General features: G+C 44.0%; 2 protein-coding genes across 2 annotated transcripts; both read right to left on the bottom strand.

Moving 5' to 3' along the window:
* Positions 1 to 1,579: 1,579 nt before the first annotated feature.
* LOC109910066 (saxitoxin and tetrodotoxin-binding protein 2) lies at positions 1,580 to 3,399 on the bottom strand. The gene is made up of 6 exons (XM_020509224.2): positions 3,203 to 3,399; positions 2,808 to 2,950; positions 2,602 to 2,666; positions 2,394 to 2,504; positions 2,008 to 2,112; positions 1,580 to 1,700 (listed from the first exon to the last, which is right to left on the bottom strand). Exons 1-6 carry the CDS (start codon positions 3,317 to 3,319, stop codon positions 1,630 to 1,632), a joined length of 612 nt encoding a protein of 203 aa, XP_020364813.1. The 5' UTR covers positions 3,320 to 3,399; the 3' UTR covers positions 1,580 to 1,629.
* Positions 3,400 to 3,739: 340 nt separating this feature from the next.
* On the bottom strand, positions 3,740 to 13,316 carry LOC116355032 (matrix metalloproteinase-17-like). Its single transcript, XM_031798055.1, has 12 exons — positions 13,113 to 13,316; positions 9,860 to 10,223; positions 9,226 to 9,358; positions 8,878 to 9,031; positions 8,670 to 8,778; positions 8,331 to 8,508; positions 7,888 to 8,064; positions 7,715 to 7,805; positions 7,498 to 7,571; positions 7,023 to 7,172; positions 5,050 to 5,310; positions 3,740 to 4,561 (listed from the first exon to the last, which is right to left on the bottom strand). The coding sequence occupies exons 2-12, from the start codon at positions 10,016 to 10,018 to the stop codon at positions 4,185 to 4,187; spliced, it is 1,863 nt and encodes a 620-aa protein (XP_031653915.1). The 5' UTR covers positions 10,019 to 10,223; positions 13,113 to 13,316; the 3' UTR covers positions 3,740 to 4,184.
* Between the last annotated feature and the right edge of the window lie 2,811 nt (positions 13,317 to 16,127).

Genomic DNA, 16,127 nt, shown 5'->3' with positions numbered 1-16,127 from the left:
AAAAGGTGATGCGACAGTTGAGGTGCGCCTGTCTCAGCGCGGTCTCATCCCCACCTACTTGCCAATTGTGGAACTGCGTGATTTCAAAATCAAATTTTATTGGTCACATACACATGGTTAGCAGTTGTTATTGCGAGTGTAGCGAAATGCTTGGGTATCTAGTTCCGACAGTGCAGCAATATCTAACAAGTAATCTAACATTTCCACAACAACTACCTAATACAAACAAATCTAAGTAAAGGGATGGAATAAGAATATATATATATATATATAAATATATGGACGAGCAAGCATAGGTAAGATGCAATAGATGGTATGAAATAGAGTATATACACATGGGATGAGTAATGCAAGATATGTAAACATGATTAAAGTGCATTATTAAAGTGACTAGTGATCAATTTATTAAAGTGGTCAATGATTTCAAGTATGTTTGTAGGCAGCAGCCTCTCTGTGTTAGTGATGGCTGTTTTACAGTCTGAATGCCTTGATATAGAAGCTATTTTTCAGTCTCTCGATTTGAATTTGAGTTCAATTTAGTGTCACACACTGATCGGTTTCCTCTTTCTTTATGCTTGTCTCCCCCTCTAGGTGTCGCCCATCTTCCCCATTATCCCCTGTGCATTTCTACCTGCGTTCCCTGTTTGTCTCTTGCCAGTTCTTCTTGTCTTACCAGTGTGCTTTCCAGTCTTCCTATTTTCTCAAGATTCTGTTTCCTAGTTTCCCCGGTTCTGACCATTCTGCCTGCCCTGATCCTGAGCCTGCCTCCCGTTCTGTACCTGCCTGACTCTGACCCGATTATGAACCTCTGCCTGCCCCTGAGCCTGCCTGCCTTTCTGTGCCTTATTGACTCTGCCCCGGATTACGGACCCCTCCTACCATTGACCGGTCTTTTGCCTGCCCCCCCCCCATTTGAGTCAATAAACATCTGTGATTCTAGCCGTCTGCATCTGGGTCTTATCCTGAGTTCTGATACTTAGCAGAAGTATTTGAGTTAAGAATGCCTTGGAGATGCGCATGGGTGTTTGTCTTATTCATGTATTGAATATTATACAGTCCTACAATAGGCCTAGTTATAACAAACATGCAGGCCCAAAGAGTCCAAGCTGCATGGACAAAAACAATGTCCAATATAACCAATTGCTTTACCACTGAGACCAGCTTTTGGTGAATCTTTAATATCACCAGTAGCGCTGATTGAAATTGGCACATTGGTTTTTAAGGACACACCTTGAATACTTCCACCCCTACCACCTCAGCACAAGTGAGCTGATATAAGACAGGTAAATTACCAACCCTGGCATTCATTGGGCATTGGGTGACGTCTGTATAACTGGATCACGGACTTCCTGTTCGATCGAGTCATATGGGTGAGTGTGGGGTCAGAATTGTCAACGTGGTTTGAAGTTGACAATGGTACTCCTCAGGAAAGTGTGATGAGTCCAGTGTTGTTCACCCTGGTCCCTGATGATATATTACATATTTAAAGAGGTAGAACAGGGAGTGTGTGTCTGCCTGTTTGCATGCGTGCTTTACTGTGTTTGTGGATGAGGATGCGTTTCAAAACAAGCAGTCAGTATAAGAGTACACCATTTTATTAACGCAACCATTCCATCCTCAGTAGCCATATCACTGTGAACCATCCTTCACATCTTGTGACTCAACAGTGTGTGAGCTCTCCTTTTTCTCAGCGCAAAACTCTGCAGAGAGAAGAGAGGAGACATTAATGAGAACTTGGACAAGGTTTAAATGAACACAGGACTCATGCAACAGGGATCTATTCTAAACTGATGATTGACAACGTAAATGAATAATAACCTTTTTTTAAGCTTTAAGATTGCAGGCAAAATGTGGCTTCTATCAATGTAATTGTCTGCATAATTCCCAATCTCCTATATATATTCTTTGGTAAATATATATATTATTTTAAATATACAGTATATATTTTTCATAATACTAAATGTTGCCTGGTGTTCTTTTGATGAATAGGTTAGGGTTGATAATGACCTGTAACTCCATCATAGGAATACTGTGCAGGCTGAGGATACTGGAGGCATTCTGCCTGCTTCTGGAACTGTTTCAACTCGGCCTCCGGCAGTGTCCTGCTCTTCCCTGGAAATAGAAGAAGAAAGAAACTGGATGATTCTATGACTTGATTGACCAAGGTTTCCACATTTCTGTTGGGTAAATGTTGGTTCTGGCCATTGGAGGGATCTCAAAAGCACACACACACACACACACACACACACACACACACACACACACACACACACACACACACACACACACACACACACACACACACACACACACACACACACACACACACACACACACACACACACACACACACACACACACACACACACACACACACACACACACACACCTACCAAAGATATAGAGAGATCGGATATGCACTTCGTCCATGGTGCTATTGAAGTCCATGACGAGACAGTCAGGGCAGGATAGTAGGAAGTGTCCAGTGGCAGTCATATTATTCTCTATGTAAGAAAATAAAACACAGTAACTCACAGTACTTTAACAGCCTATTTTCTATCAGATCATGGATGGCCTGCCAGTCAATAATGTTTGACTTACGTGAGATTTGCAAAATGTTTTTGGAAAAGGTCATGTTGGCAGAGGAGTCAAGACATTTTCCATCACTGTCAGAGGAAATGAGATAATCACTAGAAATATATTTTTCTTAGAGCTGTAGAATGTCTATTCACATAGCATAGCTACTGTGTCAAATGACATATGACGAGTGGTTAGAGATAAGGCTGTAGAGAGTTACTATCACTTACATCAAGTTTCCCTGGTTCAAAAGGACTGTCTCGGTGTGTGAAGTGGGAAGGATTTCAATCCATGAGCTGTTGGTCTTTCTCAGTACTGCGTTGAACATCTCATGGTTCGAGAAACCCTCGATGAAGATCCACTTCCCAAAGATCTGTGGGAAAATGTATTGGTCTGTCATTTCATTTCACACATTTCCGTTTTATAGCACTATTTGTCTGTGAAGCATAGTGCCTGAGGGCAGAGGCTGTATACTGCCTATAAGTTGGAGTCAAATGCCTTTTAAATTCCATTAGATTCAATACAACACAGTTCACAAATTGGAAATCATCACTATTTCTAACACACCCCAACACCACCGTGGGCCTCTATTGAGGTCCACTCTATAGATAGGCGATGTCCTCACAGTATGTTTGTCTTCCGGTGCGAGCAGTTTCACCAGATGTCCACAATCCTCTGGCGCCGGTGCTGCTGTTCCCACTGACAACAGAGCAAGGAGAGGGGCCAAGTAGAGGACACACATTGTGTAGATCAAGGTAAACTGAGTCTTCAGAGAAGTAAGTCTTAGCAAGAGTAAAGTCTCGGTTGTCAATGAGCTGAAACACCTTCAATATATACAGAGGTAAGATGTGGTGTGTTTTAAGATAATGTTTCTCCCCAAGTTACGTAATACTGAAGTTACCCAAATTGGCATGTGGTTGAACGCTAGGGTGCAGGGAAATTCCAAAACTACCCCAGTGACAGCAAGATTAAACAATTGGACCTCTACAACTATTAATTATTTATAGTTTGTTTGGTTTGGTCAAGGACCTATAGGGCAGCATCCCAAGAGGCACGTTTTGACGGTGACTATGAACCTAATGGTGCCGTTTATTGCTGTTAGTATCAAAATATAATTTAGTCGTTTGCGGTTATGGTTTAACAATGAAAACTGAAGGCAATAGAGTTGTTTTTATTTTATTTGGTCAGATAAAATGTTCTGAAATCATCAAGTGTAGGCTGTACAACAAGGTGCTATGGGATACATTTCACAGACAGACAAAGAGGTACACCAGCAGCAGATAACTGTTCATAATTCATCTGAAATGTCCAGGACAAACATTCCTCCTTTGGGGTGTAGGGACTTCTTGGTTGTGTCCCAAATTCCTAGCTTCTCCTAGCCCAACCCCTATACCACAGCCCTAAGGGTAGGCATGTGGAATGGATTGTAAGGGTGCATGGCAAACTTTGTCATAGTGGAAGGTGAGAAAGGACCTAGCACCATTGACAACAGCAGCCACAACCTGGAGGGAATGGGGGGGGGGCATTGTTGAGTATTGGGACGTAGCCATGGGATAGAAGGGGGTGAGAGGAGGACGCCGTCGAGAGTATTGGGACGTAGCCTAACATCACACAGTTATCAGGGAGAGGAGAGTCAACAGCAGGGCACATATGAACGAAGTCATGCTCACACTGCTAACTTTTGCTCCATTCAGGCAAGTGCAGGGCCAGTGCTGTAGTCCCTCTCTGTCTGTGTCTCTGTCCAGGCCATGGCCGCTCTGGCCCCCCCTCTCTTCTCTCCCCCTCTCCTCCTTCCCCCTCTCACGGAGCTCCTGTCGTCCAGTAGGGGGAGAAAGAGAGCGAGAGAAGTCGTCTAGGACAGGTGCGGAAGGGTGAGGGCAGTCCAACCAATCGGTGGCCAGGGATCGAGGGTATCCTACCTCTGGGACAGAAGCTGGGTAGGGGAACTTCCAATATGAATCTCCTTTGAAGAGGTAGATGGAGCCTGAGGAAGGGATCAGACTTGGTATTTCAATTACTTTCAATACATTTCAAAACAAGTATTCTGATAACCTTTATTATAAAAAATGAAAATACTCAAATACACTGACTCAAATACATTTAAACCAGGTATTTCAAGATAGTATTTGAAAAAAGTATTTTGAAATACTTTGAAATACATTTTAGTATACTATTCTTTTTTTTCTTTTTTTACAAATAACCATTCAAATATTAAAATAAAAGTACTTGTTTGGGCTGTGCATTTGAAGATATTAAAATATACAGAAAAAAAAACTAAAATACACATGTATTTGAACCCATGTCTGGAAGTGATATATAGCATGGGGCTTAATGTTTGTTGACAAACATTCACACATGTACAAGTAGTGTACATTGTGAGGTGTCTCACATATAATCTTTCACAGTCAGTCTCATAGAATCTCACAAACTCTCGTCCATCTCTCTCTCTCTCACACTCACTCTCGCTCTCACCGTCTCTCTCTGTCGTAATCCCGTTCACTCCTCCTCTGATGAGCTCGGTCCAGGTCTCACTCTCTTCTTCCTCTCCTCCTGCTTCCCCTTTTCCAATGTCCCCCCACATTGGTCCTTCCTCTGGGTCCCACATCAGGCCCTGCTCCTCCTCTCCTTCCTCTCCTCTCTTTCCTTCTGTCTCTCTCCCTTTCCTCAGTTCTGAGAGGGGGCGGGGGTAGCCCTCCTGGAGAGAGAGGTCATTGAACAGCCAAAACTGGGATTCTAAAACACAAAACAGAAAGAGGCAATAAAGAGTCTTCTCAAGGTTCAGGTTTGGTTTACAATTCATAAGGATATATGAATATGGGTGGAGAGAGAAACTAGAATCATGTTCATTTTTCTAAATTGCTAAGACACTTTTAATGACAATACATCCGCCACGCTGATCCTCAACACAGGGGCCCCTCAGGGGTGTCGTGCTTAGTCCCCTCCTGTACTCCCTGTTCACTCATGACTGCACAGCGAGGCATGACTCCAACACAATCATTAAGTTTGCCGATGACACAACAGTGGTAGGCCTGATCACCGGCAACAACAAGACAGCCTATAGGGAGGAGGTCAGAGACCTGAACATCCAGGACCTCTATACAAGGCTGTGTCAGAAGAAGGCCCTAAAAAATGTCAAAGACTCCAGCCACCCTAGTCATAGACTGTTCTCACTGCTACCGCACGGCAAGCGGTGCCAGAGTGCCAAATCTAGATCCAAGAGGCTTCTAAACAGCTTCTACCCCCAAGCTATTAGACTCCTGAACATCTAATCAAATGGCTACCCAGAATATTTGCATTGAACCCCCCCCCCACACCTTCTTTTACACTGCTGCTACTCTCTGTTGTTATCATCTATGCATAGTCACTTTAATAATTCTACCTACATGTCCATATTACCTCAACTAACCGGTGCCCCCACACATTGACTCTGTACTGGTACCCCCCTGTGTCTGGTCTCGCTATAATTATTTTACTGCTACTCTCTTTTGTTACTTTTATTTCTTATTCTTACTTATATTTTGAGAACTTGTGTTGGAGGGCCAGTAGGAGGCACCGTTTCCTCTGGACTAAAAAAATATCCCAATCCCCCAGGGCATTGATTGGGGATATTGCCCTGTGTAGGGTGCTATCTTTCGGATGGGACGTTAAATGGGTGTCCTGACTCTCTGTGGTCACTAAAGATCCCATGGCACTTATCATAAGAGTAGGGGTGTTAACCCTGGTGTCCAAGCTAAATTCCCAATCTGGCCCTCATAAAATCATGGTCACCTAATCATCCCCAGTTTACAATTGGCTCATTCATCACCCCCTCCTCTCCCATGTAACTATTCCCCAAGTCATTGCTGTAAATGAGAATGTGTTCTCAGTCACTTTCCATGTAAAGTAAGGGTAAAAAAAAAACATGTTAGAATGTGTTGTAGTCAGTATTTATTGGGTCATTGTGTAACGATTGATTGAAATAATCAATCAAATGTGTTTATAAGGCCCTTCTTACATCAGCTGATGTCACAAAGTGCTGTACAGAAACTCAGCCTAAAACCCCGAACAGCAAGCAACGCAGGTGTAGACTTTTCAATTAATAACTTTTCATAACATAACAGGCTGTATGTTTTGATGGAGGTAGTTGATTTTGTGTAATGTATTTAATGATTTGAGTGTCATTTTGACAAATGTGCTCAAGCAACCGAGAAACTTTAACAGTTTAGTCAGTTGAGTAGCACTAATTCTCCTCTGTTGATAATGCGTCACTGATGCATTGAGATCCTATGTGGAATAGAATAATCAGATGAATCTAAGGTCAGTTTATAATTTCCCTTCTAAATGGTTAAGGTTAGGAGTCAGGAATATAATACTGATCCTAGATCTTTGGCTTAGGGCTAATTCTACCCAGAGCTATCTGTGTGGAGGTCTAGTGTGTGGGGTGGCTGGGGTCAGAGGTTACCTACCAGTGATGAAGATGATGGCGTGGTCCAAGTGTCTCTCCAACACAGCCTGCAGAGGGGGCAGGTTAGGGGGCAGACCCCCCCACAGCCTCCTCACCGAGGCCCCCCGGCCCGACACCAGCCCCCCAGTACTGACCCGCCACATACTCAGCCCTGCCAGAGAGGGAGGTTGGTAAGGATGAGATGAGAAGATGAGAAAGGGGGAAAAATTATGTAGAAGGTGAAGGAGGGCGGGAGCGAGGTGAGGAACAGAGAGGAGGAAGGCACGGTAGGAAAGGTAGAACGAGAGAAATTAGGATGAAGAAAGGGGTGAAGAAAGGATGAAAAGAGGTGAGACAGAGAGGAGTTCAGTACACAGCCCTGTAATAGTGGATATATCCACCAGGGGGCGATGATGCCAGTAGAATAATAAGGGAACCTGGGGACAATAGTCACAGCAGAACCCAACCAATAGGCAGCCTACCTACACCACACTCACCTTTAAAGAAGAACATCTCTCCCCTAATGTTAGCCACTGCATCAAAGCTAGTGTTACAGCGGTCTACAGAATGTCTGAAAGAGAAGGAGAGAGCATCAGAGAGGGCAGGAGTGAAATGGAGGGAGGGAAGGCCAAGAGAGTATTATTTGATGAGATGCTAACCCTTATCCTCTTTTGTTTCCCTGTCTGTGTCCTTATGTCTAAAGTTTGTCAGTACCTGTGTCTGTGTCCGTGCCTGTCGTGATGCCGCAGCTGAGGTTCAGGCGCCAACCGGGGAACGTCTGTGACCATGAGACGATTTCTATTACCTGCAAACACAACACGTGTTTCAGAACCAATCACACACACACATATACACACACAGACAGATAAACACACACAGAGACTGACCGTAGAGCCTGGTGATGTGCTCCAGGTCGTGGTGGCCCAGGCGGTAGTGTAGAGGATCTCCTACGGGGCTCTGGTAGTAGGGTCTCATCACAGAGCGCCTGGCAGACGAGTGGGACAAACCCAGGGCATGGCCAAACTCATGCACCAGGACCGTGAACAGGTCAGTACCCTCAGAAGCTGGGGTGAGGTGGGAGAGGGGGGTTGGTTCAGGTTAGGGTGATTGTTAGTAGTGTGTTGACTGCATCCATAACATTCTCCAAATTGAAAACTTACATCCAAACCCATTTCTATTGTGAACCTCAGGGGAGACTCAAACTAGAGGGCTATCAGTGCAATACGAATACCTACCCTTAACATTCAGATCTACTGTTGATTTGGAATCGGGCCCTTGAATCCCCCAGTACCTCTCTCTGCTGTCTCTGGGTCTTTTTGTTGTCACTCACCTGGCTGGCGGAACGCCCACTCCTCCTCAGCATCCAGGTGTACTCCGCCTGCTCTAGCAGGGTCAGAGGGGAAAAAGGCGTGGCCAACAGCTCCCCCTGCCCCATCGAAGGGGTATCTGTCACCATGGAAACCGTGGAGGAAGTCCACCTGCATGTCTGCCCCTTCTGAGCCTCCCACCTGGTAACAGGATAAACAGGAAGTGAGGTCAGAGAGAGAGAGGGGGAGAGAGAGAGAGAGAGAGAGAGAGAGAGAGAGAGAGAGAGAGAGAGAGAGAGAGAGAGAGAGAAAGAGGGGGTAATCTTTGTATTCAACTAACACATCCAGGGAAAGAGACTGACCTCGTGGAACTCCAGTGGGGTTGGGTCCGCCCACACCCTCAGGGCGTAAAACACCAGGGAGCGAATTGTCTCACGGGAGAGGGGGGAGGAGGTGGGGTATGAACGCAACCTAGGAAGAATTAGAGATGTATTGAGAGTGAAAGTGACAATGGGTTGATTAGTGAGATACAGAGATGAATGAGGAATAGTGAGCAGTAGTCTAATGAACCTCCAGTTGATGTTTCTTCGTGTCCATGTGGTCACAGCCCTCTTTCTCCTCAGGCTCTGCCCCTCCTGGAGCTGATTGGCCAGTGGTTTTGGCTCCTCCCCTTCATCTGGCAGTGAACATCGTGGGGCTTGCATCAGAGCCAGTGTCTCCTCATCTGAGAGAGGACAGAGAGAGAGGAGGTCAACAATAGGTCAGCAACACAGGAGTGAAGGAGAGCGAGAGAGAGAGAGAGAAAAAGCCAGATCGGGAGAGAAAAAGAGACAGAGACAGAGGAGTGAGAGAGACAGCAACACAGAGAGGATGGATATAATCAACCTAATTTTCCCAACCTTATTTCTATTTTCTCACCTGCAACTCCTGTATCCTCGAGGCCTGCAAACCTCTGCATGGCTCTAACAGCATGAGTGACAGCTGTCCAGGCCTGTAGCTGTCCAGTAGAGGGGTCTGAGGGCGGGAGATAGCCATACCTGGTCAGCCAATCCTGGGACAGGAAACAGAGGCATTGCATTGAGAGGCATTATCGTAGGTCAGTCCTAAAACGTCACTTGTGCTGCTTAGAGACATATGTTGAGAAGCAGAAGTCGACGTTTTGAGAGGGAAAGAGATCACTAAGCTAAGTGAAGATTAGATAAGTGAAAATCAGAGTTTGACTGCTCTTCAAAGTGTGTCTATGTACAGTATCTAGACTAATCCTGTGAAGGTACAGCTCCATGTCCATGTGAGCCCAGTTTCACAATGAAACATATAGGCTCAACACTCTGGCCTTGCAGGCAAAGTGAAAAAAATGTATGATACAAAATCAGATAAGGGCAAATGATTTATCACTTTGGTAGTGAATTTGTATTCACATTTTTTTCTATTCACTATTTCACTCTTTTTTTAGGCCATCATAAATGATAGCAACTTGCTGAAATAAATAATCCATGCTGGATGAATAATAAAATAGCCCTAGGGTATTGTACGCCTCTGCATTTTTCCTCACCACCAGTCCAGTGCTTTGGTCGTCAGTGGGGGTAACAGGAGCAGAGGAGGTGGATGCTGTTGTGTCCGTTAGGGCAACTGTCGAGCCCTGGATCTCGGCCACGGACATGGTTTGCGTGCACGCGCACAGCAGGAGAAAACTCCACGCTGCTGCCTTCATCCCGCTGGCGCTCGCATATTCCAATGAAACTCGCAAAACAAAATTGGAGGGAACATTTATCGCTTTAGGTCAGTTCATCCAGGCGAGGGCTCCGGGTCTCCGAAGTGTCATCCGTCCTTCATGGTCGGGTTGACGTGAGGAGTGTAGATAAGTTGTGACAGGACCAGTGCTTCTCGAGACGTTTTGGCACTACTGGTAAAACGCTCTGGAGATGGGAGAGCACCGATTTACATGTTAGTTTTCTGCTGTTGTTGCCAAAGAAAACGTTCATGCTATCTCTGATCATGCTGTCATTACATTACACACTTTATGTTAAAGGCTTTCAATGGCCTTAAAACGCTTGGCCTTTGCACTATATGTCGCAAATCCTTTAAACATGCAGAGGTATATACATTATCATAATAGCCCAGCACTGTATCGCAACGAAGCTGTATAGCCTAGTTTTTTACTCAGCATAAAAGTGAGTAAATCTCCGTTATCATTGAGAAAATTGAAATATGTAGCCTAAATAATGCAAAGATAAAATATTATTCTGAAAATAATGGTGAATGAAAACGTCAATGAAGATAGTCAGTAGATGTAGGCTATATACAGTTGAAGTCTGAAGTTTACATACACCTTAGCCAAATACATTTACATTCAGTTTTTCACAATTCCTGACATCTCATCCTAGACAAAAATTCCCTGTCTTAGGTCAGTTAGGATCACCACTTTACTTTAAGAATGTGAAATGTCAGAATAATAGTAGAGAGAATTATTTATTTCAGCTTTTATTTATTTCATCACATTCCCAGTGGGTCAGAAGTTTACATACACTCAATTAGTATTTGGTAGCATTCCCTTTAAATGGTTTAACTTGGGTCAAACGTTTCAGGTAGCCTTCCACAAGATTCCCACAATAAGTTGGGTGAATTTTGGCCCATTCTTCCTGACAGAGCTGGTGTAACTAAGTCAGGTTTGTAGGCCTCCTTGCTCGCACATGCTTTTTCAGTTCTGCCCACAAATTCTCGATAGGTTTGAGGTCAGGGCTTTGTGATGGTCACTCCAATACCTTAACTTTGTTGTCCTTAAGCCATTTTGCCACAACTCTGGAAGTATGCTTGGGGTCATTGTCCATTTGCGACCAAGCTTTAACTTCCTGACTGATGTCTTGAGATGTTGCTTCAATATATCCACATAATTTTCTTTCCTCATGATGCCATCTATTTTGTGAAGTGCACCAGTCCCTCCTGCAGCAAAGCACCCCCACAACATGATGCTGCCACCCCCGTGCTTCACTGTTGGGATGGTGTTCTTCGGCTTGCAAGCCTCCCCCTTTTTCCTCAAAACATAACGATGGTCATTATGGCCGAACAGGTCTATTGCTGTTTCATCAGATCAGAGGACATTTCTCCAAAAAGTATGATCTTTGTCCCCATGTGCAGTTGCAAACTGTAGTCTGGCTTTTTTTATGGTGGTTTTGGAGCAGCGGCTTCTTCCCTGCTGAGGTTATGTCGATATAGGACTCGTTTTACTGTGGATATAGATACTTTGTACCTCTTTCCTCCAGCATCTTCACAAGGTCCTTTGCTGTTGTTCTGGGATTGATTTGCACTTTTCGCACCAAAGTACGTTTATCTCTAGGAGACAGAACGCGTCCCCATCCTGAGCAGTATGACGGCTGCGTGGTCCCATGGTGTTTGTACTTGCGTACTATTGTTTGTACAGAGGAACATGGTACCTTCAGGAGTTTGGAAATTGCTCCCAAGGATGAACCAGACTTGTGGAGGTCTACAATCTTTTTTCTGAGGTCTTGGCTGATTTCTTTTGATTTCCCCATGATGTCAAGCAAAGAGGCAATGAGTTTGAAGGTAGGCCTTGAAGTACATCCACAGGTGCACCTCCAATTGACTCAAATTATATCAATTTGCCTATCAGAAGCTTCTAAAGCCATGACATCATTTTCTGGAATTGTCCAAGCTGTTTAAAAGGCACAGTCAACTTACTGTATGTAAACTTCTGACCAACTGGAATTGTGATACAATGGATTATAAGTGAAATAATCTGTCTGTAAACAATTGATGGAAAAATTACTTGTGTCATGCACAAAGTAGATGTCCTAATCGACTTGCCAAAACTATAGTTTGTTAACAAGACATTTGTGGAGTGGTTGAAAAACGAGTTTTAATGACTCCAACCTAATTGTATGTAAACTTCCGACTTCAACTGTGCATGTTCAATAGGCAGATGAATCAATAAATATATAATCAGGAGATGGAAGATCATTTAACATAAAATAAGTAGGGGAGGGTTGTGTTAGTGTGCACAAGAAGACACTCAACTTAAATGCAGAGGGAAAGTGGATGGGATGGGTGTAAGGGGGCTGAGAAGAATGTGGTGCTTTAATTAAATTAGCTGGTGTCATTTAGTTAAAGGATGGGGGCAAAGAGGGCGGGATGGATGGAGGGATATAGCGATGGTGGAGGACAGTTGTAAAGTAATGAGATAAAGTGGAATGGGGGTTCAGTCCTTTTCTCAAGGGACAGATAGGAGGAGAAAGGGAGGAAATAAAAGCTGTGGTGTCTCAGCCTTTGTTTCAAGGTTGAAGGGAGATAATAAAGGGATGAGAGAGAGAGAGACAGAGGGAAGGTAGGATATACAGAAAGAAAGAAAGAGAATAAGGGAGGGGTACAGTAAGGAGGGTGGCATGTGATGGTTGAGTCATGAAAGTGCAGTGAGGGTCAATGGGTGTTAATGAATGGATTCTTTAATTATGTTGGGTTCTAAACACGCACTCTGGACTTGGACCCAGCATCTGGTTCAGTGCATGTGCATCACGCACAATTGGTTCTAACACCCTCTGTCAGACAATATGGCAAAGAAACACATGAGCTAAAAAAATTATTCTGTACATGATAATATACATACTGCTAGTCTACTAATGAAGAGAGGGTGAGAAACATATAATACCAGTTAATGCTAAATACACCGATACTGGAAACATAACAAACTAGTGCATACACAGAAACACAGTGTGTACACACATACGATAGTTAATGATTGACAGAGCAGCATTAGGCAAAACAAGATAAAATGCAGTTCATCCTATGCTTACCAGCTCTTCTTCCCTGACTTTTATGTCCTTCTTTCACTGATCTCTTGCACTCTCTCTTCTCTGACTCGCACTCAATCTGAACAGATGTGTCCCTCTCTCCCTCTCTCATCCCTCATGCTAACCCACCCCCCCCCCTCAATTTTCTGAGCTCTCACAATAGTTTCCTCCATACAGCCCCCACCACCCCTACATCAAAATCTGTGTGCGTGTGTTTGTACGTGTGGTGTGTATCAATGGAGATAAAGCCTCTTTCCATCCCGTAAGAAGATTGACAGTTTCCCTTGCTCTCTCTACCACTCACACCATATGGCTGCCAGTGCTTTCCAACTGTACAGCTCCTAATCAATGGTGAGAAGTTCCTATGTAGCCTAGAGCAAATTCAATATGAAAACCACATTCTGAATGAATCCATGTTTTTAAAGTAAAACCATTAGGCTCAGAAACATGTTTGGCACTGCGTATACAAATGTATTGTATGTGTAACTAAAGCCTCTCCCTGTTGGATTAGTGAGAACGAGACAGCGTAGATTGTGTGTGAGTGTGTGTGTGTCTGTGTGTGTGTCCACATGTTTGACTGTGTGTAGTGGGGGGGGGGGGGGGGGGGGGTTAGTAACATTTTGATGAAATCCTCTTAACGACAGGATAAAAAAAATTAAAGACAAAAATTTGAACAGATCTCGCTCTCTATTTCACTCGTTGGCTCTCTGTCTCTCTGTCTCTCTATTTCTCTCTCACTCACTCCCTCTCTCTTGCCCTCTACAGGGGTATTATTGAAGCCAACTGACCTCCTTCTGGAAATAATACTGATTAAGACAGACAATTCCAAAGACAATCACCAAACAGTAAGAGAGAAATAATATATACCAGACGCTTTTATCCAAAGCGATTTACAGTCATGCATGTGTAGCAGTGTGATGTTGTTCCCCTAGATTATGCACCAAGTTGCACACAAGGACCAATTCACATAGGCCAGGTCAAGAGGGGATGCTAATAGTTTGATAATAAAAATAATAATTCAGTGTATTTTTTACATTTAATTACAGCTGCATAGCTAATGTTTTCTTTGGTGTACAAACACATTTTTATATCAATATTGTACATACATGTGATTGTAAAAGTTTTGTATATTTTGGTTTGGCCCATCGCGGGTTATCTGTATTTCCGTACCCCCTTATTGTTCTCTTTTGCCTGACCTTCGGCTAGCAAGGTGCTTGAGAGCTAGGACTGCGCCAAGGGTTAACATAATGTGTGTTGTCTCTTCGTGTGCAGGGCAAATAAAAATAATTCCACTAGCAGACCTTCCGTTGTGGCAGCGTCCTAATTAAAAGTACACAACGCAGAACGAACCACGCTACACGTGCATACATATGGGTGTCCCAGGAATCAAACCCACTACCATGGCATTACAAGCACCATGCTCTACCAACTGAGCTGTGAATGCCCAAATTGTGAATGCCCAAATTGTGGGGCTGAACTTATGGTTCCTCAGGCAACTGAGATCATGTTTGGGCACTCAGTATTGCATGTAGTCTTTGTTTTTCACTCAACATGTAGCATACCTCACAACTGACATCTTTCAGATGTGCTGTTTTTTTACACTATTGAACATGGAGGATATCAAATCAAATTGTATTTGTCACATACACATGGTTAGAAGATGTTAATGCGAGTGTAAATCAAATCAAATCACATTTTATTTGTCACATACACATGGTTAGCAGATGTTAATGCGAGTGTAGCGAAATGCTTGTGCTTCTAGTTCCGACAATGCAGTAATAACGAACAAGTAATCTAACTAACAATTCCAAAAAACGACTGTCTTATACACAGTGTAAGGGGATAAAGAATATGTACATAAGGATATATGAATGAGTGATGGTACAGAGCAGCATAGGCAAGATACAGTAGATGATATCGAGTACAGTATAACATATGAGATGAGTATGTAAACAAAGTGGCATAGTTAAAGTGGCTAGTGATACATGTATTACATAAGGATGCAGTCGATGATATAGAGTACAGTATATACGTATGCATATGAGATGAATAATGTAGGGTAAGTAACATTATATAAGGTAGCATTGTTTAAAGTGGCTAGTGATATATTTACATCATTTCCCATCAATTCCCATTATTAAAGTGGCTGGAGTTGAGTCAGTGTCATTGACAGTGTGTTGGCAGCAGCCACTCAATGTTAGTGGTGGCTGTTTAACAGTCTGATGGCCTTGAGATAGAAGCTGTTTTTCAGTCTCTCGGTCCCAGCTTTGATGCACCTGTACTGAGCTCGCCTTCTGGATGACAGCGGGGTGAACAGGCAGTGGCTCGGGTGGTTGATGTCCTTGATGATCTTTATGGCCTTCCTGTAGCATCGGGTGGTGTAGGTGTCCTGGAGGGCAGGTAGTTTGCCCCCGGTGATGCGTTGTGCAGACCTCACTACCCTCTGGAGAGCCTTACGGTTGTGGGCGAAGCAGTTGCTGTACCAGTCGGTGATACAGCCCGACAGGATGCTCTCGATTGTGCATCTGTAAAGTTTGTGTTTTTGGTGGCAAGCCAAATTTCTTCAGCCTCCTGAGGTTGAAGAGGCGCTGCTGCGCCTTCTTCACCACGCTGTCTGTGTGGGTGTACCATTTCAGTTTGTCAGTGAAGTGTATGCCGAGGAACTAAAAACTTTCCACCTTCTCCACTACTGTCCCGTCAATGTGGATAGGGTGCTGCTCCCTCTGCTGTTTCCTGAAGTCCACGATCATCTCCTTTGTTTTGTTGACATTGAGTGTGAGGTTATTTTCCTGACACCACACTCCGAGGGCCCTCATCTCCTCCCTGTAGGCCGTCTCGTCGTTGTTGGTAATCAAGCTTACCACTGTAGTGTCGTCTGCAAACTTTATGATTGAGTTGGAGGTGTGCATGGCAACGCAGTCATGGGTGAACAGTGAGTACAGGAGAGGGCTGAGAACGCAACCTTGTGGGGCACCAGTGTTGAGGATCAGTGGGGTGGAGATGTTGTTACCTACCCTC

The sequence above is a fragment of the Oncorhynchus kisutch genome, linkage group LG19 (genome assembly GCF_002021735.2).
Source record: "Oncorhynchus kisutch isolate 150728-3 linkage group LG19, Okis_V2, whole genome shotgun sequence".
In the NCBI taxonomy this organism is placed as follows: Eukaryota; Metazoa; Chordata; class Actinopteri; order Salmoniformes; family Salmonidae; genus Oncorhynchus; species Oncorhynchus kisutch.
The sequence above is the reverse complement of the archived record's forward strand: the minus strand, read 5'-3'. Positions and strand labels throughout refer to the sequence as shown.

What these genes read in the sequence shown, in the direction of transcription:
- LOC109910066 (XM_020509224.2), bottom strand. Translation starts at nt 3,319, where the DNA reads ATGTGTGTCCTCTACTTGGCCCCTCTCCTTGCTCTGTTGTCAGTGGGA. An exon ending in CACCGGAAGACAAACATACT is followed by an intron (nt 2,951 to 3,202) that starts GTGAGGACATCG and finishes ATTTTCCCACAG; the next exon opens with ATCTTTGGGAAGTGGATCTT. An exon ending in TTGAACCAGGGAAACTTGAT is followed by an intron (nt 2,667 to 2,807) that starts GTAAGTGATAGT and finishes TTCCTCTGACAG; the next exon opens with TGATGGAAAATGTCTTGACT.
- LOC116355032 (XM_031798055.1), bottom strand. Translation starts at nt 10,018, where the DNA reads ATGAAGGCAGCAGCGTGGAGTTTTCTCCTGCTGTGCGCGTGCACGCAA. An exon ending in CCCCACTGGAGTTCCACGAG is followed by an intron (nt 8,509 to 8,669) that starts GTCAGTCTCTTT and finishes TCCTGTTACCAG; the next exon opens with GTGGGAGGCTCAGAAGGGGC. An exon ending in CGCCATCATCTTCATCACTG is followed by an intron (nt 5,311 to 7,022) that starts GTAGGTAACCTC and finishes TTTGTGTTTTAG; the next exon opens with AATCCCAGTTTTGGCTGTTC.